This window comes from Xylaria bambusicola, assembly GCF_022495145.1.
Source record: "Xylaria bambusicola strain CBS 139988 unplaced genomic scaffold F5B22scaffold_2, whole genome shotgun sequence".
NCBI lineage: Eukaryota > Fungi > Ascomycota > Sordariomycetes > Xylariales > Xylariaceae > Xylaria > Xylaria bambusicola.
Window position 1 is genome coordinate 2144687 of NW_025953555.1, and position 24230 is coordinate 2168916.

Genomic DNA, 24230 nt, shown 5'->3' on the forward strand with positions numbered 1-24230 from the left:
ATCATCATCATCATCACTACGGGGCCGCGACTAACGGCCCATGATTTGTGAGATAGTCTGTCTCTCCCACATTCGATCATTGTACGCGTAGAGATGCGGGAGCTGGGAGTGGATAGCCCCATGAGCCCCCTTCTTGATCCCGCGTCCGTTATCCCCTGGTATGAAAGAGAAAATATCACGTAGAACGGGCCAGAATGCAAAGTCAGCTAGACTTGGTTCCGGGCCGGCAATGAAGGCACTCCCTGCGGCGTATTCTTCCCAAGGAGCCAGCAGCTTTGCTATCCTTGTTACATCTCTAGTCTCTTTGTTTGGCGCGGACGGGAGAGGATTTGGGGAAGAAGACCGCCATAGATCTAGAAGCCCCATACCCTGCTCAAATCTGTCACTAACGACAGCTTTCACATTCAGCGTCTCCTTTTTGCCGTGCAGCTTGTCAACGTATAGCATGATATCCCGCTGCCCGGATATGATCGTCCTCCCCTCGTCGTTATCCACGAACTTAACTGGCACATCAGAGGCAGTATTAGCTTCTTTAGCGGCTTCATTTCCAGAGGTACTAGTGGCGACGGCATGGTTGCCTGTGCCGCGATCATCCCCTCCAGACAAACTGCCAGTAGCATAAGAAACGCCTAATTCAGCCAGTAGGGTACGCAGGCGCATATTTACCACCGCATCACCAGATAGGAAGAGTCTTTTTGCAGCAGTCATGTGTAGAACATCAAAACCGGTGCCATAATGTTCATTCCAGTCGAACTCCGTGTCTCGGTTTTCGCGTCCGAAGGCCCTGAGCATCGCGATAGCACTATCCGACAATCCGTTAATGACGGGCTTTGCACTTTCACGTGTCTTAGCTGTCGCGCCTTGTCCCCATATCCGCGCTTCATCTCCAGTCAGAAATGTAGCGATCTGACGGAATGTCAACGATATGCGGGCACCATCATACGCGAGCTCCGCAGGCTCCTTGTCGCGGGGTGCTCGCTTGTCTTGCTTAATTCCGTGCAGCCAACGCTCATTCGTTGCCAAACCCATTTGGAAGAGTGAATTGTGTGGGAGTCGGGCACGCTGGACTTGTCGCTTGAGGCTGTCTCCATCTCCATTCCCACGCTCGACCTTGGGTTCACCACCCAGATCCTCATCACTCTTTGCCGAACTTGACTTGGCAGATTTGGGTTCCCGCTTCGTGCGCAACGTCATGGTGCGCTCCGCACCAAGGCTGACGTTAGCGATGAAGCTGCCCCGCGCAATGTCAAGGGTCTTGTCGCTATGTTCAGAGATATAGTCTGTACCGGCACGGTAGAGCTGAATGAGGACATGGTTAAGTGGATGACCTAATTTCTTCTCGACGACAGCACGGACTGCATCCACAGCGGGTGTGAAGGGATGTAGAGGTGGGCTTTCGTCGGCCGGGTGGCGGTAGACGGGTTTGCTGCCATCGGACTCGACCAGACCCTGCACGGCGACAAGACGAGGAACTTCCCCACCTTGATGCGACATCCGCTTCCAAGCAACCTCGGAGTGGATGCGCTCAAACATTGTATCAGAAAGGTCCTCTGGGAGAATGTTATATATGACTTTTGTGTCACCTTCGCAAAGCGGTGAGCTTTGCGCATCTAATTGCGGTGTCATCGTGCTAGGTTTGATTGAACTTGAATTTGACTTTTCAGTTTCGTTTTGATTGGTGTTTGCTGTATTCAAGGATTCGGTCGATTCTGTTGCGCTGTCCTTGGGTCTTAGTTTAATATTCGTCGCAGGCGCCTCTAGTGACTCATATAGCTCCCTTGATGAGCTTAAATTGATTGTATTGTTCGTCGTAGCTAAAAGGTCTTCTATATCTTTCCACCTACTTCGCTCTTTGTCAACGCTGTCAGCATTCTTGGCAACACTAGCGTCGTTGTTGCTGCTCTTGTTGTTACCAGTGTTCAGCTCTGACGAGGGAACAGGCGGGGTGGTTCGTTGGGATTGCTGGGATCTCCCCTTCTTAGATGATAATGGTGTTGTTGGATTCTGTGATAGACGGCCGGCATGCAACACCGCCTCGTTGTCTTCCTTGTCTAGTTTCACTGACTCATGACTGCTGTCATCGGATTTTTTACTTTTCCTAGTCCCAGCTCCTGCGGCCGAAACATGGTCATTACTATGATTACTATTATCATTATTAGCTGTTGGTGATGGTTGCTTGTTTGAAGTTGCTGCTACAGGATCTCGATCTGTCCTGTTTTTGGTCTGTGGGTAGTTAGGCCTTGCCAAGGACTGTAGCGTTGATTTTGGCTGTGATTGTGGCTGTGATTTTGACTCTGGCCCTGGCTGTCGCTGTCGCTGGCGCTGATGCTGCTGTGGTGATAGTGATGGTGACGATGGTGCGATGACCGTATGCGCATGTTCGTCGGTGGCTGCAGGTTCACCACTTAGTGACAATTTCTCAAACGACGGTTGGATATCCGAGGCAGACGGTGCAATATCATCGTTTTTGCCTCTTCGATGACGTACGCTTGGAGATCTACCACTTGTAGCGCCGCGGGAATGATGATGCCGCTGCTTGTTCGTCCGCTCAGAAGAAGTCGGCTTCGGGCGCATCATGGTTAAAACCTGGGCGGCTGGGAGCGTGTCGCAGCCCGTGGTGGTTGTGATATTTCCAAGGGCTGCACGATACCGAGAGAAGCTTTGCGCGCCACAACAATCATCGACAATGGTAATGTTGTATCCATAACTGGCGGCATCGACTGCCGTCGCCATCACACCAATGTTTGTCAGTGAACCACAGATAAACAGCTCCGTGACCAACTTGACTCGAAGTATTCTCAACAGCTCCTCTGCCCTGAAGGCCGAGTAAAACGTCTTAGTGAGTACATAATCCTTAGGCCCGACCGCCTGCTTGACAATGGGATGCATCTCCGTCCCTGGCATGCCAGCCCTGACGCAGGTCGGCCCCTTTTTGGCATCTGGTGTAAGGAACGCCTCGGGAGAGAAAACTGGCTCTGCTGCCGGGGGAGTAGTACGCGAGCGACGGCCTCGAGGTTGTGCTGCGCCTGCAGAAGGACTCGATACGTTTGATAGCATGATCTGCTCCTCCTCTACGGGCCGGGAACGCTCAAATTGGCTCTGCACCCATATGGTTTCGCCACCGTTCTTCCGAAACTCGGTGGCGAGATCACTAATTTTCTGAGGTAGGTCCATGGGTATTGTGATGGGCAAGGCTCCATCTTCGGCGAGGAAATCATTCTGAGCGTCCACGATGAGCAAAGCCTTCCGTGTAGCTAGTGATGGCAGCAGTGCGGCATCTATAGGAAACATGATGATTGTGTCGTCTATTTGCAACAAGAGTAACTGAAACTGAAATTGACTTTAGTTTCTTCGTCCTTGTTTGTTGAAGCTGGCCTGAGTGTGATCTAGTTTAAGCTAGAGAGAGACTATCCAAAATCCAATAGGGAGAAAAGGTAGATATGAAAAGCAAACACGAGATGTGATGAAAGATGCGTCACATTAAGAAGACACATTAGCCCTGACAAGCGGTGTGTGCTAATGCTAATGTGTTATTCTGCCACGGCTTGTCTGACTGACCAAGACGGTGAATGAATGAATGTCGTCTGTTATAAATTCGATAGGTCGGGATTAACATGGGAAGACCAACAATTCACGCATCGGTAGCATCGGTAGAGGAAGCGATAGGGAGAGCTAGATTGAACGGGTTGAGTGACAGGCCAAGAATAGATACCACTAGGCTAGGTAGTGGTAGTATGGTAGATGATTGGGTTGTTCCAATCCAGTCTAATAACTGCATTAAACTCAACCAACATAAGAATGTATGAGATGGAGAGTCAACTAGGCAGGGCCACGATCATGATGATGGTTACTTATATAACCAGAACCCAAAAAAAAAAAGTCGCGAACCGGTTCTCGGCCGAATCAAGTGGGTAGGTGGATCGGTGCTTGGCGAGACGACGCCGTGGTGTACAGACAGGAGGTTCAGGTTATACGACGGCCGTGGAATCGGGCTTTGACCTTTTGGCCTGCCAGCCAGCCAGCGAGCCTGTGTTAGAGAGAAGAAGTAGGTATGTAATCACGAGCGGTTGTGGATTGCGGGTATGGATTACGCGGGATGCGGTAGTAGATAGTAGGTAGTAGAGAGACAGGGCGAGGATAGATTGGTGGTGACCAGGATCATTTCATGAGTGTGTGAGTGAGTGTGTGTGTGTGTGTATATATGTGTGTATAGGTATATGTGTTGGTGAGCCGGCGGAAGGCGGAGGAGGAGGAGCAGCAGCAACAGGTAGGTACTTACAGTAGGTACCTAGGTAGCGTGTAGGTGGTGGTGGGAGTGGGGTGGAGTGGAGGGGTGAGGGGCGCTGAATTGACGTGCGTTGTGCTATAAATATAGTTACTTTATCTGCCTAGAAGGGTAAGCCATAGGTACTTGGTAGATCTAGGGCGGCCTATCAACACCTACCGTACCTATCAATACTACCGTACCTCCAGTACTCCGTACTTACACTAACTAACTGTCAGTCCTGCACTTCGCATGTCGAAAGATGAAGTGGCATGCTAAGACTTCTTTGATGCAGTCAATATCCCACCTTACACAGGTGTAAATGAAGTACACGGGCATGTATACCCTATGCAGTAATCAGTGCGAGGAGGTAGTATCGATGCATGTTATTTCGAGTGTTCATGTGTGCGTACAATGTATGTACAGACACATACACACGCACATCTGTATGTACGCACGGCATCGGCATCGGCATACCACCGTGAACCTCATACAACCAACCCATTGTAGCGTAGATCAATGTAGGTAGATTCTACCGATATCCCGTGCGTAGTTTTGCGATCTGTACTACTACTACTACTGCTGCTGCTGCTGCTATTCCTAAGGCAGTGAGCGCATCTGTAGGAAACCGATAAGCTGCCGGTACCTCAACCTGGTACGTAGGAAGCGAAAGGATCTTTATGCCCGTCTGGTGTCCCGGTGGAAAAGAGATCACGCGAGGATAGAGATGACGAACGGGACCAGGTTTTTGATGCCGTGTCTCCTCGGAGCAAGTCTCTTTATGGTTCTCTCGGTAGGTCAAATCAACATACTAGGTAGGTATGTAAGGTAGAGTGTATGTTACTAAGTAGATATCGCTACCTACCGCCTACTATTATATATAAGTACCTACATACCAAGATCTACATATCTAGGTAGTAACACATGAACAGAGCAGGCATTGTATTCTTGCGTTGTATATTTAGCTACTATCCTGAGTGAGAATACTGCCAAACACCTACACAAGTTATATACATACTCGCACAGGCAGTGGCATGCTACACCATGAAGCTGCTTCATCAAGTATACGACATCAGTATACTACCGCTACACCACTAGCAAAACGTGGGAATTGGAGTCGTTGTGATACCCGAAAGATCCCCTGTCAGCCCACTACTACTGCACGTCTCTTACATAGTACTTCGTACATATTGAAAGGGACCGGGTAGTCTACTTAAGTAAGTACCTAGTGAACTACTATATACACGGGACCGATCCTTCTTGGCTCGTCATGCCTAGATGATATGTCCAGGTAGGTACCTACTATATCATGTCTTTCAAGGTTTTGTAAACAGAGGAAGAATCGGTACGACAAGGTGTTCGCATCTACACTACCTACCTACCTCCCTTGTCAAAGGCAGGACCTGAAATGCAGGGTTCCAACGTGCCAAGGCCTCCTTCATGTGTGAAGGTCAGGTCAGACTTGGCAGCGCACACCTCGCATCTTGATTACCATACCGTAATACGGTACGTTATAGAGAATCCCTTGTCGTTGAGTATCTGTTATATGTCTACGATAGTAATTAATATCGGAGAGTGGAGGAGAATCTGGACAGAGAATGGGAATAAATATGCGTACGTCGGCATACACGTAAGTCAGTAGATACAAGTAGATATCTCAGCTCGGCTGATACGGCCATATGTGGAAAGGAACGCGGCGGCCAATTTGACGACGTCTAATCAAACAATCAAGTCCGAGCCAAGCAGTGTATACAGATCATCATCCCCTGTCACCGCAATACACAGGCCATCAGCGTATAGAGTACACTATATCGTCATCATGGCCTTTTAACCGAGAACGTGTTACCCATGTAGGTCTGATGTACAGAGTTTGTCGACATGTACCTACACTACACCTTCTCTGTCACCGCTTCTTCCTATCGAACTCGACATTCGCTCTCCAGGTAGGCTTGTCAAACATGGCAAGACACGCAAATGCACAGAGAAATGCGAGGATAGAGATGTGAAGACGTGGCACTCGATGAGCCGACAAGTCCTAAAACATCTCCTCTATATACAGTCTGTGTTCTGTCACATACAAGGTTGGCCTTGACATGCGGTGCATACCCTGTATACATGTGTCAAGGTAAGCAAATAATTATTTCGTTATTGATTCGGCCAGCTTGACCGTTAACTGTCAATCAGCTGAAATCTCGGCATCACAAATCCGCGGAGACCACTCCCCTTTACAGCGTAGTTTTTCGTTCGCCGTTTACTTTACAATGTACTTTATGCGTAGGTAACGGGACAGACGACGCTGACACAGGTTGAAAGATTCATGGCCAATGACTTCGCTAGGATGGTACAGTACAAACGAGATTACAATGCACGTAGGTAGCGTAACTCGGTGAATCGTGACCGAAAGCTCCAATATGCTTCGGCGAGTCCACTTACGTGCCGGTATTTTCCAAGGCATGCCATGTAATGTAAGGTGTGCAGGGCAGTTTGAAGGTGAGCCCACCCTACCGCCATTGTAAGTATGTATGTCTGTAAATGCCGGCGGCAGATCACCTATAATCAATCACCTATTACGAAGTATGTAGTACCGTAGGTAAGTATGCACATAGTCATACCTAGCGATTATATTCTTGACACTGATACTGACACTGATTCGATAATGACTCTGCTGTGTACTGTAGGTCTCTCTGAACATCGCAGGCTCAAAGAAGTAGAAGTACAAGCGTTGATACAGATCCCATGTTCAGCTGTCTCTGATCCAGATTCAGCGAATTACGCACCTTCTCGTCTAAACGAAGACTTACGGTACGCGCAGCGATAAAATCCGCGCTTCCGAACTGTACTGTAAGTAGCGAGTGAAACACGGCGATCGGGTCCGAATGGCTAAATTTGCGTCCCCCGTTGATACGTGTAGAAAAACTCGCTGTTGTATTACTCTCCATGGCTATCCCTCTAGCTCGACTCGGCTGTCTACGAATGTAATAAAGTTGACATGACCCAATCCGTTGACATAATGCCTCAACGTTTCAGATTTCGAAGATCTACCAGCTCAATACCACCCACCAAATGTTTTGACGGCATATGGTGGTCAGCAAATGAGTGGATATGTAGGTAGGTAGAGAGTGGGCGAGCTGTATCCCATCATCCCGCGATTGAAACCAGGTATATCCATGTTCACACGAAATTTCGAAAGCGGTTGTTCCCGTTCCCTCTTTCTTTCCAACGCGATATGATGGCCTCGTTCCTTTATGCTCGCCCGCAGAAGCCAAGGAGCCTATAGGCTATCAGAAGTCACGATGCATTCATCACGCTCATACGGAGGGTTACAGCAAGATCCTGAAAATAGACCGCCTGCATTGTTTTCTTCCGTTTAAACGTACGATTTTGTGATGCGCGAAATGTGAGACTGAGCTGATATCACTAACAGTGACCAGTCTCTTGCCTACTCCAATTTCTTCCTGTGTTATCTAGAAGAAAGGTGACAGCTGTAATTATAATTGTTGGCAGTGAACTCAAGTCTGTCGTCCCAGCCTCATCCCTGCTGGACCCTGTCACTACTGCCATCCCTACAGCCGACTGTATTGATATCTAGGCTGAATACTCCATATAATACACTCCTAATAATTCTTGTGATCCCTGTAACATAACGTCTAACCTCTATAGCACAACGCATAACTTAGTCGTGTCGCGAGAACGGGAGCCGATGAACAAGTATACCTAGCCACCATATGTTGTGTCCTACCATGACGTCGCGGCCACCACCTTCACCTCACCACTACCCCTAAGACCCCCATGAGACATGAGGGTATCTGGGGGTATTGTCGGGGAAAGTGACCAACAGCCTCGGCAAACATGAGTCTTTCACACTTCTGGACATGAAGGCTTGCGTGGTGATTCAGTGTATGGCATATTCATCGGGTATAGTAAACCTCAAGACCTTTTCACATGCCGACGTACACCACTTACACTCCCCTCCTTCAAATACCCACTGATGGAAGAGGGCTTGAGTATAACCCCCAATCTCTTAGGATGTGCATAGAACTTCCCTCATTGGCCGCCTTGCGAGGTCCGCTTCTCTTGTACTACGACAACGTAGTACCAGCAAGTTTCCCTAGTTCCATCTTTTCTCATGTTACCAACTGTAGTGGCACCCGAAATGCCAAAGACCATCGCAGATCGCGTTTTGATTGCCCATTTGGATATGAGTCTGTGTTTCGTCGGTCAATACCCGTGAGACCTTGATTAATAGTTCGCGCTAGATACATTTATTTCTCTTTCATCCCCTCGTCTATGCTTCGATAACCTAATGATGGGGTACAGGTCCGATGATGATGGCTACTATCGGTTATGCAAGACAAGTAATATACTTGAACAGAGCCCCCTCCCATTCGACTTGTAATTGTGATTGCATCGCAGCTGTCCGGTATATCCCGACGCCAGATACCCTCTAGTTGTAGTGTAGGCTTGCAGCCATGCTCATGCACGCGCTTTAGGTGCTACACAAGATGGCCGAGAATACTGCATTGTTTACAGGTTCGTGATTTCGTGGGAGTGACGGGCGCTAATTCCCGGCGCCACCATTGCAACGTATCGTTAGAACGCTGAACCTGGACAAGGAAAACGACGAACTGGACTAGACGTAAGGGCTGGGGTGGAAGACGAGGAGGTCTACCGCTCTTACATGTAGCTCGTGGCATCCATCCTGAGACTACAGCAAGGCATCTCAGTCACTCCTGACACCGACGTTACGCCCGGTTGGAGAGAAGGGGACAAGCCTACTCAACCTCCTACATTCATATAACTCAGTGTTATTGTGGCGTGTCACGCAGACTGAGCTCGACCCCGAAGCCACCAGACGCATGACTTGAATCGAGCAGACCCCGAAATATGTCATTGTCTAGATCGAGGGATTCAACCCGGGTAGCCTTGAAGCAAGAGAACTAAAATAAGACATTCACACGGAGACGAGGATGAGGCTAGAGGTCATTTGGTCGTCTTTTTCATCTCCAAATACCCCATAACCAGGTTCAATAGAATACAACGGACTTTGAGGCTCCGTATTGTCCTTGTCTCCCGTAACGAAGAATCTAGACCGGCACAAGTTCCGAGAGATGTCCAGGGGGTCTATATCTTGACTACAGGAGGCAGTAGGTATGTGATATCGTTTCCCAATTTTTTTCTTCCTTTCCCAATCCGAGGGGTTGTAATGATCGGGTTATCCACTAGCCAACTAACCTCTACATCTTCCTGTACTCGAACCCTGACCACGAGCTTTGTCAGCCCGCACACATCAAGACCTAGCGAATGAAATCGTCTGCGTGGGACACATCACAAGGGAAAGACATACAGATAGGCCCTTCAGACACGCCCATGCCCAATCATCGTGTGCCAAGTTTGAGTGACATCGGCTACGACCGTGGCGTTCGAGACCACCATAGAGAACGAAACGTTCAATAGGCTAGGGCGGATCATGTATGTATGTAAAGCGTTTTCAAGGCTCCATAGTCCAAGGTAGATCAAGGGATACATACATCCGAACGCCGTGCAGCGCGGCAAGCGCCATCCCATGCCCATCCCTTTCCGCTTTCTCGTCTGCTAAGCCGAGGCCCTAGTGACTGACGTCCGTAGATCATGAATCACAGATAGGCGACAACCACTCCGATCGATCATCCCGAGTCAACCCGGATATGGATGTCACGCAGAATATTCTACTTCCTGTGAAAAAGCCTTTTTCACATGTAGGTTGTGTCGATCTTCGCAGGCGTAGGGGCGCTTTTTCATCCCGTCATCGATCGATCAACATGATGCGCATACTACACGCATACATAACATACTGCTGTGGGTGTGAGTAGAAGTGCCTGTATCTCCGTGTCTCTATGTATGTCCTATGCGTCTACCGCCACCATACCATTAGGGTATGCATGTAAGTAGGTATCACTACTGTATACGAATCGGCGAAGACGTGACACGCACATACGTGGACTCAGTCACAAGCTCCCCGCTCTCTTTTTCTCTAATTTATTCTAGATCAATAGATCTGATCCTTGTCATCTGCTTCCTGCAGGACAGACAGATACAGATGCCGATGTAGGTAGATCTTCAGGGAGGGCGAGGATGGGAGTTTCCTTGGAGATGCCGGAAAAGTACATTACTCCCTAGCGCATGTTACGCTTCGTAAAGTTATCTTTCTCCAGAGTTAGGGTGTGACTCGGAGAGTTAAGTCCATCTTGTTTCGCTTCATTTTGCCTCTCGGTTATCGTGTCGTGATTTCTAGAGGCTGTGTGTTGGGAGAGATTAGCTTTGGATGTTTGGACTACGTTGTCCGTGGTGAGTGTTCTAGGTCTAGAGATGTGAAAGCAATGGCTTGGGAAAGGAGGTGGGTTGCTTGAACGAATTGGGGAGCTAGATAGGTGCGTACGTACCTACATACGTGGTTCATTGTATGACGGCTGTAAGTGTAGGCGAGTATCGGAAGATACCTAATGGGACGCTGTCAAGAACGTAGGTCTGTCTGATGATCGATTTCGTTATCATTGGCAAGTCGGGTCATTGATGCCTAGATTAGAGATTGGGAAAATAGATGCTGTGGGCTGAAGGTCGGCTTTGGTTAACTTTTCATCTTCTTCAGAATCATTGTGCGATGAACCGTAGTATGTACCTAGTCAGATCTAGGCTTCCGTCTCATATTGTGTGCCGTTGTGTATTGAAAATTGCTCCTCGTAGAAGCCATGTATGCTACATTACGAGCTCTCGATAACAAAGTACAAATTCATTGAGCCTTTGCTAACACAACAACCATTTCGACGAGAAGATTACGCATTTGGACGGGAGGCGGTTGACGAATGAAGGAATCAACGGGTACCACGCATTTGTGAAAGGGATGTCGACTTTACAACTTCATACTTCACATAGGAAACGGCCATATAGGTTCCGTAGCGGTTACATACATTAGCAAAGCGAACCGGAGTTGGATCTAAATAGCTACGTCGTCGCTAGGTGGTCGGGGCTCAATGGAGTGGGCGGCGAATGGCCTGAATGTATTCACACAATTCAACCTGTCTCCGTTCACCAATAAATATTCCTGTATACAAAACCTTATTGTACTATTACCATCCTGGGCGTTCATAAACATGCACGAATTGCAAAGCCCTGGTAACGGAGCTTAGTAGGTATTTGATCACAGTTCGAAGCTTATCCTAAGCCTCACTGCCAACCTAACATTTACACCATTTCCGGGCTTGCTTGTCTCGGCTTCTTTCAAACATTGGCTGCTAATATGATGCGGGACTCATAAAAATAAATACATGGCAACTGCGACACCGAAACTTGATGATGATAATCGTCAGCTCGCCCTTTTTACAATGAGCAACCTCAAAAGCAGTGAGTGTAGGACAAGATAGGTACCTAAGGTATCCCAAGCGTGCAGCCACAGTGGTGAGCCGCATTACGCTACCTACCTTAGGTAACCGTGCCACGCCCCACCCTTTTTCCGGCTTTGTAATAGCACACCTACTAAAGTAGGTGCTAAATACTAATTTAACCACATTACCAAAATAACTACTTTTTTAACCTTTATAGCTAGAATCTATATAATAAATAGCGTTTTTTATTATTAAAAATAATTAATATAGGTAATAGCCTTTTAAATAGCTTTTAAGTACGTATTATTTTTATTGCTTTTTTAAAGGTATGTTGAAAGGCTTTTTTGAACCGTTTTTTTATAGCTTAAATAAGCCTTCGAGCTTTTTTAAGTTTATTTTTATTGTGTTAATTAATTAAATAGCAACCTTTTTCTATAGTTAGGACCCCCTTTAACTTTAATAGTATATTTTTTATAAATCTATAAGCTTTAAAAATTTATTAAGCTAATTGGGTTTTTAAAAGGTTAGCTTAAAGTTAAACTATTTCTGTAGCGTTTAAAATAAACCCCTTAATAAAACCGGTAATAACGTTAATAAAGCTAAAATTTAAGCTTTTTATTCCTTTTAAGGCTTTAATAATATAATATATAGCTTTATTAATATATTATAAAGTTATAAGGGTAAGTATAAAAGGGTTAAATAATAATTTAAGGGTTATAAATTATATAAGGGTAACCTTATAAGGGATATGTTTTTTTAATACTTAAAGTATTTTATAAGGGTTAAAAGGGTAAATTCTAATCTTTTTAAAGGTATTAATTATTATTAAAGGTTTAAAGGTTTAAATTTTAACTTATTAAATATAATTAAAGAATTTTAACTTTATAATATTAATTATTTTATTTTAAATAACAATATTTAAAGTTATTATATAATAATGCTTTAAGGGTTAAAAAATAACTATATTTAATAATTAAAGTATATAGGTTAAATAAGGTAATAATTTAAAGGGGATAATATTATAATTATTATAAAAAGTAATAAATTCCTTTATATAATAAGATTTATAGCTATTTAATATAAGTAGTTATTTTTAACCTATTTATAATAGTATAATATATTTTTTAAAGTAATAAAGCTATTTAAGGCTTAATTAATTATTTAAATAGCTTATTAAGCTAATTATAATAATTATTAAATTTAATATTTTAAGGGTTTTATATTATTAAGCTATATAGATTTAACCTATTAATATAAAAAAGCTAGGTATAAATTTTCTAATAATAAAGATAGCTTTAATAAAAGTAATTAACTTTTTATTTTTAAATAAAGTAAAGTAATAAGCTTAAGCCCATTTAATAATAATAAATATATTATTAATTATATTAATTTAAAAATTAGTTTTATTTATATTTTATATATTCTTTATTATAATACCTTTATTTATTAATAATTTTTTTAACTTTTAAAAGTATTTATTTATAACTTTAATATTTTTAGCTTTATTATAATTTTTATTAAGTTTTTTTTATAACCTTTAAAAGTATTTATATTATTAAATAAATTATAATACTTAAGCCTTATTAATAATAGGTGGGGTAAAGTTTAATAGGTAAAACTTTACTTTTAAAATATAATTAATAGCGTTATTAATAAATTTAACTTATATAATTAGGTTTATTTAATTAAAGCAATTAATATAATTATAAATAACTTCTTTTTTAATAGGTTTTAACTTTAAGTTAAAAGGTAATGGTTAATTAGGTCCGCTATAACCTATAAGGCAATTTTAAAGGATTATATATATTAAGCTAAAAAACTGTACAACTATTGTTATTTTTGTAGACGGAAAGTCCTTTAGGTAATCAAATGCCTTTTAAACGTTGGGCTCCATTTTAAAGCTTGAAAATCGATCGTACGGGTATTTTTTTAATATTAAAGGTTAAAAGGGTTAAAAAAGTGGTTATTTTGGTAATGTGGTTAAATTGGTGTTTAGCACCTACTTTAGTAGGTGTGCTGTTGCAAAGCCGGAAAAAGGGTGGGGCGTGGCACGGTTAGGTACCTAAATAGTACACCAGCCCCGTTATATGGCTTGTGTTTGGGGGTGCAAACGGCTACCTACAAGGGCATAAAGGGATAGCGTACTGTTTGGGGCCTGGCTACTGAACTTCCCACCTACCTATACCTTCATTTCTAGCTGGCTGTAGCACTCGCTGGTTCGAGATATTCAATAAAGCGTACTAGCTACGGTCATCCATTCTCTTCTTGTCAATACTCAAAGTTACGTAAGCAGAGTCATCAGCAGCGAGTAGTGGAGAGAACCTTGGCATCTTCATACCTCTCATCGACTTACGTTTGAGTAGGGCTCGACGAAAGCTTCATCTTGGTCACGGCAGGAAGGTACGGTGTGGGTTAACGTGGGCCATCACCTACTTTCTATGTCACTAGGCAGATTATCCCTCCTCATTTCTGCTTGCCCGGCCCTTCTTCAAATTATCTCTACGGCCCTACGCGTCACCTCCATCGCCTCGCGATATCTAACAGTCAGTCGTTATTGAGGGTCTTAATTTCGGATCTGCGACCTAGACTGGTTGAATTGATTCTAGATCTTACCACCGATCGTCAATCTTCTACGACATCTGAACGCCCCTCGGCCTTAACCCGCGTGATCGCCTCGTTATCCATATAATCGAAATATCCCATTCTCAAAACCCAACCATCACACTCGCCAGCGCTTCTTGGTACATTATGAGCGATAACGAGAGCGATAATCAGAGCAGTATGACTGTGGACAGTACTTCGCGAAAGCGCGCAAGCGTAGAGCTTGAGGATGCCGACAGTCAGCCTAGTGTTAAGCGACAACGCACTACCACACCTAACCGTGATGCGACGCCTTCTGTTTCTATCCAAACTACTCCCAAGCCAGCCGGCTACGAGACCGTACGCTTTCCGACTGTCGAAACTATGGGCAGAGATGGTCTGCGTAGATCTATCACTCTAGCTCTGAAGCATGTAGGCTTCGATTCGGCCAGGGAGGAGGCACTAGAAAGCTTCACAGAGATGGTTGAGACTTGTTCGTGGTTTCCGTAGATGAAACGCCGTATCATGCATGTGGTGACTAACTGCTTATAGACATGGACGGCTTCATTCATCAGCTCAAGCGAGTTGCCCACGGTGCTCGAAGATCAGACCCCATTCCCACCGACTACGAGGCTGCTCTACGTTACCATAATCTCCCCTTATCTTCTCTTAAGCCACACCTCAAGAACCCCGTCCCCAAACGGTTACTAGAACCAACCTTCTATGACCCTATCGTCGAGAACACAACGTATCTGCAAAGTACACCACCTGTCCTGGGCGACGAGTTGGATGGCAAATACGAAAAGGAAGAGAGGCCTTGGATTCCGAAGCATTTCCCCAGCTTCCCCAGCAAGCACACTTATCGATACACACCTGCCGAGTTGCCTGCTAAGGATACGCCCAAGAAGAGAGCCGAGGCACTAGCAGATGCTAGGAAGGCTGAGCAGGCACTGAGACGTATCAACCGGGCAGCTAAGATCACACGGCAGAAGGAGCTCAAGGAAAGGGCACAACGCGATGTCTTAGCCAAACAGCGACATGAAGCATGGGAAGGTCTCATTCAAAGCGTATTGCCGAGGAAACGCGCTGCCGACGGGGCTACAGATATTGCCGATCATAGCACGATTGTCAATGCTAACGCCAAGTATGGTCGTAAGGAACTCCCAAAGGCAAACAGACGCTCTGTCTTGGAAGGCATTAATGGGCAGGTCTGAGATCTGAGACATGTATGACCAGCCATACAATCTATGCGTTGGTTTCGCAAGATGGTGGGAAACGAGATTGACCTATCGCGAATGTCCGATCGATAACTAGGTGTCATTTTCTTCAGCATCGAGATAGTCTGCTCTGGTGTGTAGCCATTGATTCTACGCTACTCTATCACTGATCGCGGATAGTCCGGCATCGCATATGACGCTGAGACATGTCTCTATACTCGGCTAGACGGGTTTGACCAAGATCGTACGTCTTCATATGCGGAGACTCATGAGATTGGGTTCTTTTCAAGGCGTTACATGACACTTCGAAGAACCATCACAGAGAGAGAGCATGGGAGGATTCGGCTCTGGTCTGAGATGGGGTTTTCTTTTTCTTTACTTTTCCATTTTTATCCCTTCATACTACAGCATGGCGATGGTTCAGAGGACACTATTCTGCAAGGCGTTTACAAGGTTTTATAGCGCGTTCAGTCGCATAAGAAAAGGACGGAGGTTGGTAGCACAGGTCTGATGGGGTTTTACGGATTTCTCAAGATACCCCTGTTTGAATATTTATTCTCAAAGCAGTTTGAACTGTAGAATTAGCAACGACTCGAATTTCTCCAATGTTGTTTCCAGTGGCCATGGTTCTCGTCTTATGCACTCAACTAAGGCATGCGTTGCCGGTATGTATTACCCGTATCTGGGGTCAATGCTATCGTAGGTATTTTCATATATAGGCATACTCCATGATTCCACCCTATCCATACTGACGAAGCTCTGAATAGCATGTGATTTTATTCGACATCTACCTACTTGTTGACTAAGTACTTGGCTTGGGCGGGTGATGGTTGAAGCTGCCAGCTGTGAGGCATCTGCAAGCCATAGCTAAGTCAAATCGCTTCTGGTCATTGGCCAATGCGGCTCAGCGTCCCCCACCTATTTCCTGCACCAGCTACCGGGGTACAGGTACTTTGGCGGGCTGCTGAACGCAAGGCTACTATGCAGTGAGCTATGGTACTGGTCTAGTACAGGTACCTGCCTTGAGCCTTCCACCTTTTAAGTGCTTATCTTAGCGATTCCGACCCTAACGCTGAGCCCACACATTTTTACCCCCCGAAGTAAATTTCGAGAATCAACGTGACCTTGCGAAGACCATTTCCCAAGCTTGCCGCCAACCACCCCGTGCATTCTTCCACCATTTTTATTCAGAGGTGTGCCGACCGACCAGAGTATCCCTTTGAACAAATATGGCTGAGCAACTGATTCTCAAGGGAACCCTAGAGGGCCACGTAAGTCGACACCACAATTTTGTGCATCATTCAAATCAACCCATGCCTGGCCAGTCGCGGGCAGCAACGGCCGCTGCGCGAGAGCGCGAGCGCATTGCGACAGTCTGACGGAGAATGTAGAGGGAAAATAGAATACTAACATCCACTCACAGAATGGCTGGGTCACCAGCTTGGCTACCTCCATGGAGAAGTACGTACGAACACAACCCATACTACGACAATGGCCACGAGCGAGTGAACCGATGACGATCATGGTGCTAACATATGCCGTCTTCTGCTTGCAGCCCCAACATGCTCCTGTCTGCCAGTCGTGACAAGACCCTGATCGTCTGGAACCTGACCCGTGACGAGTCGCAATACGGATACCCCAAGCGATCGCTACACGGCCACTCCCACATCGTTTCCGACTGTGTACGTCTATCTTGCCCCGCTTAGTCTATAGCCCAGGCTTTCCGCCTTCCCCAGAGTTCCGTATAGACAGGAGGCAGAAATTATGTAGAGGAAGGATGGATATGAGAGGTTGTGTGCGATAGCAGGCAAAGGAGAAATGGGAAAGACAACAAAAAGGAGGAACCAACGAAATCAGAAACGGCGATGATAAGAGACGAACATGCCTACTGACCCGTTATTTCTTTTAGGTCATCTCCTCTGACGGTGCCTACGCCTTGTCTGCTTCATGGGACAAGACTCTCCGCCTCTGGGAGCTCGCCAGCGGCAACACCACCCGCCGATTCGTTGGCCACACCAACGATGTCCTATCCGTTTCCTTCTCCGCCGACAACCGACAGATCGTTTCCGGTTCGCGTGACCGCACAATCAAGCTCTGGAACACACTCGGCGACTGCAAATACACCATCACCGACAAGGGTCACTCTGAGTGGGTTTCTTGCGTGCGATTCAGCCCCAACCCTGGCAACCCTGTCATCGTTTCCAGCTCTTGGGACAAGCTTGTCAAGGTACGCATCCACGGGTCCTATCCACTTCGAGAGATGGTTCTTTCCCTTCCAGATCTACTGTTTCGTTTCCTTTGTTACTGCTTCATATGATGCTTTGCAACTTTTTAAAGTATTTGCTACTTCAGAGCCTATCGGCCATGAGACTATCAATCACCACGCACTGATGAAGCAACCATCTCTCTGTTTTTGTAATCCAGGAATTGTTTTTCCTGCCGGAAACAACTGTACTAACCCGTACATCATTAGGTTTGGGAACTCTCTACCTGCAAGCTCCAGACCGACCACATCGGCCACACCGGCTACATCAACACCGTCACCATCTCCCCTGATGGATCTCTCTGCGCCTCTGGTGGCAAGGACGGTACCACCATGCTCTGGGATCTCAACGAGTCCAAGCACCTCTACTCGCTAAGCGCAGGTGACGAGATCCACGCTCTCGTCTTCTCCCCCAACCGCTACTGGCTCTGCGCTGCCACTGCCAGCAGCATCATCATCTTCGATCTTGAGAAGAAGAGCAAGGTTGATGAGTTGAAGCCCGAATTCACCTCAGTTGGTAAGAAGAGCCGGGAGCCTGAGTGTGTAAGCTTGGCCTGGAGTGCAGATGGTCAGACTTTGTTTGCTGGTTACACTGACAACATCATCCGTGCATGGGGTGTAATGTCAAGAGCATAAATCTTTCATCCCCTGGGGGTGGGTCATTGACTGGGCGTATGGAACGGGCTGTCATTTGGTCTTTTTCGGGAAATGGCAATCATGACTTGGCAGTAAAACATTAGAAAGTAGCACGCTGTTTTGTTGCTATTACTACTGCTGCTTGGTTGTCGCCACAAAGGTACACCCAAAAAAATAACTAACGAATTGAGAAGATCAGTAATCCAATTTCATCTCGGGGTTTTTTCTACATTGGTGATATGTATATATGATTGTGGCGTGAAAATTGTGACGCCTCATTTATGATTAGGTTGGGGATTCGTGTGGTATATGGCGTTGTGATCCTCCCTTGATGAGGAATGAAGGTCACAGCAACTTCAAAAGTTAATGGAATGATATCTATCTATACCCATCGACTAGATACATGAGCACCTTGCTTCATTTAATGGAGCATGGATGTCTGTCCGCTAAGAGGTCTTGATCAATGAGTTGAGACTGACCAGAAAGAACATGATCTATATCCAGCTGTGGTCGTATCGGAGGTTAATGATTGAGTTTGGTCTGCTCACTGTTACTTGTGACGATCACTACTACGTGTAAATATTCTAGACCTAGAAATTAGAGCTCAGACCTGGGTAGATCGTACCCTCGGTGTTGAGCCATGAGACTCCTTGTTGGATCTCTGGTGTATACTGGGTGCCGTGGATGAGCATGAATGGATATTGATCGTTGAGGTGAGGTGGGTGGTCTAGCGTCTGAAGCGTTTCTATTGACGTCTCTTGTTCTTCTGGGGGTTGCTAGCACCGCTCCCTGAATCTTGGATCGGCTGTATGTTTGGAATGGTATGTGTGTTTCTTGTGAGAGGTGTGATATGGGTACATGTGCGGCTGGCGGATTTACACTTGCTAAGCAAACGAAGCGAGAAGAGTACCTAGTCAATCAAGCATTCTCCCACACCCTGTTCACCGTATGCGCCTACAGGCTTATGCCAGAAATAGGAGAAGGTGATGGATGAGGCGCGGAGACGAGAATTGTGGATTATCTCATTTTCATGATATCTTACCATTTCTTTGGAGATTTTAAGGTGGCACACCTCGATCTGGATATGGGTCGACGATAGCGGCACATATCATTCATCCCGCAACACAAGGTTCATCGGAGAATAGTAGGTGAGAGCATTTAGTATTTGACCCAGCTTAGACATAGACTCGTAGTGGCACTAGAATGGGATCCTGTATAGTCTGCCCACCATCTACAGCATCAGATGCGTTTGTATGTGATGGAAAGATCAAACGCTCGAAATTGGCGACGTTGTTGTCCCTTTGATGGTTATCTGTTTCGAAGCACAGTATAAGTGTATGCACACCGTCTACGTCCAACAAGACCAGTTAATTGTCCATAGCTGTTTTCCTCATTGTACAAGCTGCTTAAACCCGTCGATAGCTTGCGTTTTGTTTGTTTAGACCTCTTATGAGGTTAGAGGAAGCAAAAGCTTACAAACGCATGTTATATGCACCAGGCCGGATGCGTGATGTCTCGTTTCTCTCACTGCGTTTATGCAAGCCCTGCCTCGTTCTCATCTTCTTCTTTCACATCGTTGCTGATTTATCATTTGGCCCCCTAGGTAGTACTGCAGGTATGCCACATACTGTTTTACACGTGCTCCGTGAAACAATTGGAAGCAATTGGAAGCTCCGTCTATACCCATACGCACTTACCAACATATGTACCTACCTACCTCCCTGGTAAGTAAGTACTCGCAATCACCAGCTGGTAACTGGACCTATCACCTATTCCACAACGTCTCCCGCCCCCAACTCTACCTAGCACCTACATACATATACATACATACATACATACATAGGTACGGTAAGTACTTTACATGAGCTGTCATCTCACCTACACATTGCCGCCACATGCATACCCAATTGGGGGTTACCTTGGGTTACACTCAGTTTTTCCACGCTGTCCGTGATAATATACTTGGTACTGCTGTCCCACGCCTCAGCTTCCCTCGAAATTATATGAGTCAATCGCTTTGGGTCTTTCTCCTCAGTCCTGCGTGCTTCAACGCTTACTAGACCTTGCTCTATCATCCAAGTCAAGTTCTTCATTACAACCCATATTCTAGCTTTACAACTCGTTGTACTTCCCTACCTACTTCCCTACTTCCATACCTACCTAGATTACCATGGCTAGCGGGCAGGGACCTCCGCGAAGAGGTCGCGGCGGATATCATCAAGGTGGTGGTGGCGGCGGCGGCGGCGGAGGAGGAGGAGGAGGAGGCGCCTTCCGTGGAGGACCTAAAGTGTTCAGGTACGTCTAATATTCGATCGTCATTACCACTGTCTTGTTTCTATACTAACGACCTCTAATGCAGCCCTGCTGGCGGTGTGCCTAGTCCCGACCCCGACGTGACCAATATTGAGAACACATTTGTGGATAACAAAGCACTCAGCCTGGCTGGTCTAAGTCTCAATCAAGAATTCCCCAGGCGTCCAAGCTACGGTACCAAAGGACAACCTGTTACTCTCTGGGCCAATTATTATAGGTTAAGAGGCCCCCCAGCGTTGGTACTATACCACTATGCTTTGGTAATCACACCTGAAGCGTGTGGTGGCAAGCTCAAGCAAATTATTCGACTGTTATTGCAATCCCCTACGTTAGATAACCATCGACAACATATGGTGACCGATTTTAAAGCCATCCTCATCTCATCAAGCAAGATCGATAACCAAGTTGTCGACATCATTTACCGAGCTGAAGATGAAGAGGAACCCCGCGCGGGTGCTCGCCAATACAATGTCAAAATTGAATTAAACCACACTCTCCCTTTAGCTGATCTCGCGACTTATCTCAAGTCAGCAGACCAAACTCAGTATGTGTCGAAGCTACCTGCTATTCAGGCTTTGAATATCTTGATCAACCATTACGCCAAGTCATCCGATACGATCAAAACCATTGGCTCTTCGAAGAACTATGACCTTGTCAATTCTGAGAAACGGGGTCTTGAACAAGGGCTTATAGCTATGCGTGGCTTCTTTACTAGCGTTAGGGCAGCCACAGGACGCATACTACTCAACGTCAATGTGTGTCATTCAGTGTTTTACGAGGCTGGTCCGCTTGAACAATTGATGAACAAGCGAAGAGGTTATAGCCTATTCAAACTTGCCTCGTTCCTGAAGAGACTTCATATCAAGACCACTCATCTGAAACAGAAGAAAAAGAGGGATGGAACGGTTGCTATACGACCAAAGATCATCCACGACCTCGCCACTCCAGAAGACGGCACCCGAAGAGGTGGACAGAGCATAGAGCACCCCCCTAGAGTCCAAAGGTACGGAGCCGGTGCTAAAGACGTACAATTCTGGTTTAAGGATCAAGGAAAGAAGACCCCAGCCGGTAAAAAGGGGCAACCCTCATCTTCCGAAGGCTATATTTCTATTTATGATTACTTTCAGAAGGGTAAGTATGGTCATCAAGTCCTTATTTCATAAGATACTAATATGACAATGAAGCCTACGGCATCCAAATTCAAGACCTTAAGATGCCCGTCGTCAATGTCGGTACACGGGAGAATCCCTCCTACCTACCAGCTCAAGTATGTGAAGTGCCGCCTGGCCAGCCAGCGACGAAAATTCGCTTAAGTTCATCTCAAACCAGTGAGATGATTAAGTTTGCAGTCCGTTCTCCAGCAGATAATGCCACCTCTATTGTGTCGAAGGGATTAAACAATGTGGGATTAAATATAGACGCCTTCACTCAGTTGGTAAGCAGATAATAGATAATTACGTTTAGGTGACTGACATAGGTTCTCAGAATCAGTTTGGAGTCAGTGTTAATCCCGGCCTCATTACAGTTCCGGGCCGTGTACTCCCTCCACCAGGTGTTAACTACGGAAACAATAAACGAGCCCAAGTAAGGGATGGAAGCTGGAACATGCTCAATATCAAGTTCTCGACACCAGCCAATTTACGAAGTTGGGCATGCCTCTACATCGATATGCCGACGCTGTATCCCAAAGCCCACAGGTTTGGGAATGAGGAACAGCTGAAGGAGCTTACGAAAGCGATTCGTAATGTTATGGTAGATGAAGGCATGACAGTTGCAGAACCGCAAGCGCACCTCAGGGTACAGGTTGCAAATACAGAGGATCCTCAGCTTGACAAAGCTATTGAGTATTTTGCGACCAAAGTACAACTCGTTCTAATAATTCTGCCTCAAAACCCTATCCCAGAATATCATCGCATCAAGCAGCTTGGTGACGTCAAATATGGTGTACACACTGTGTGCACTGTTGGTTCAAAGCTTGCGCGGAAGGATGACCAATACCTTCGCAACGTCTCTCTCAAAATCAACCTAAAGCTAGGCGGTGAGAACCAGATTGTTCCACCTCAGTATCTTGGTATACTAGCTCAAAAGACTATGGTTATCGGAATGGATGTGACACATCCATCTCCTGGGTCATCTAAGATAGCACGCAGCCGTGCAGCAATGGTTGCCAATATTAGCCCTCGGCTTACCCAGTGGCCTGGCGTAACATCATCCCAGTTAGGAGGTCAAGAGATGATATCAGATATTGGAAGCATGTTCATATCACGCTTAAAACTGTGGTATCAGAAGAATAGGGGCTATCCCGAGAATATCGTGGTATGTCGCGATGGAGTCTCAGAGGGTCAAAGGAAGACCGTATTGGATCAGGAGTTGACGCAACTCCGCGCCGCATGTCGGCCAATATATCCAGCGCAGGACACAGCAAAGGGACTTCCCCGATTCACCGTTATTATCGTCAGTAAACGTCACCACACACGATTATTTGCTACAAGCGTAGATACTGCTGACCGATCTGGAAATCCCAAAGCCGGTACTGTGGTCGACCGCGGGATAACAGAAGCTCGCACTCATGATTTCTTCCTGCAATCTCACGCTGCGATCAAGGGTACGGCTAGATCAGCAAACTACGTCGTGATATTTGACGAGGTATTCCCCGCTACCACTGCGCCTGGGAAGAACAAGGCCGACGAGGTACAAATGCTAATGCACTCTTTATCCTACATCTTCGGCCGCGCGACCAAAGCAATCAGTTATTGCGCACCGGCATATTATGCCCATCTCTTGTGCGAGAGAGAACGAGTGTTGAATTATAAAGAGTATGAAACGCCCTCAAACTCTGTTGCGCCATCTGTGGCGGGAAGTACTACACAGGATGATAGCGAAATGAGGATCCATCATAGGCTAAAGGACAGCATGTTTTACATATAGCTGGTACGTATCAACTTGCTGTCATGGGGGTAGGACAAGGGGCTCGAAAAGCTTTTATGTGAAGCTTGAATACCCAGATATCTCGTTTAGGACACTTGTGCCTTATCTGAGAGCAACGCAACTGAACGCGGAGACGACGGCGAAAGAGAAAGGAGACTGCATTTATTCTCCTACTGGGATCTTGCTAGAAGCATCTGCTCTGCATATTACTCTGGCGGATGGAAGTCTGAGCGGTTTCCTCCTTCCTGCTGTCGTCATCATCATTTTTAGGGAAGTCGAAGTGTGCTTTGCTTGTTTCGGGATTTGCTGGAAGTGAACAAAAAGGGGAATTGAACTGGGTGGGGTTGAATTTGAGAAAAACTAAATGAGGCATATCAAGTGATTTAGTTAAATTCTGGTAGACAGAATACGAAGAATAAAAGCGATGTTTTTACCTATTACTGCACCTCCTAGGTCTCTCAATCGTGGCTTGATACTTCCCGTCTTCTATTAATACTAGTCATGACTTGGTTATATCGCAATTGAACTTCAGCGAGAAGGTAGAGTGGACATATCCCTCGATACTCAAGCCGCGGTCGCAGCCACAAGGCAAATGAGACCTCCGTTAAAGAGTTGATTTTACGAATATAGTAATATTACAGTTTACGTCTAGGCCTAATAGAACATGAGAT

At 45.9% G+C, this 24230-nt stretch overlaps 3 protein-coding genes across 3 annotated transcripts; 2 read left to right on the top strand and 1 right to left on the bottom strand.

Annotated features, from left to right (window-relative positions):
• Positions 1-30: 30 nt before the first annotated feature.
• Positions 31-3291, bottom strand: F5B22DRAFT_633136 (uncharacterized protein; the record flags this gene model as incomplete). Its single annotated transcript, XM_047976798.1, has 2 exons — positions 31-1656; positions 2032-3291. The coding sequence occupies 2 exons, from the start codon at positions 3289-3291 to the stop codon at positions 31-33; spliced, it is 2886 nt and encodes a 961-aa protein (XP_047836074.1).
• Positions 3292-14586: 11295 nt separating this feature from the next.
• Positions 14587-18318, top strand: F5B22DRAFT_633137 (WD40-repeat-containing domain protein; the record flags this gene model as incomplete). The annotated part of the gene is made up of 7 exons (XM_047976799.1): positions 14587-14695; positions 14755-15410; positions 16658-16690; positions 16879-16880; positions 16975-17101; positions 17329-17646; positions 17893-18318. 7 exons carry the CDS (start codon positions 14587-14589, stop codon positions 18316-18318), a joined length of 1671 nt encoding a protein of 556 aa, XP_047836075.1.
• Positions 18319-20488: 2170 nt separating this feature from the next.
• F5B22DRAFT_587279 (ribonuclease H-like domain-containing protein) lies at positions 20489-23617 on the top strand (the record flags this gene model as incomplete). The annotated part of the gene is made up of 4 exons (XM_047973592.1): positions 20489-20613; positions 20678-21762; positions 21816-22066; positions 22117-23617. The coding sequence occupies 4 exons, from the start codon at positions 20489-20491 to the stop codon at positions 23557-23559; spliced, it is 2904 nt and encodes a 967-aa protein (XP_047836076.1). The 3' UTR covers positions 23560-23617.
• Between the last annotated feature and the right edge of the window lie 613 nt (positions 23618-24230).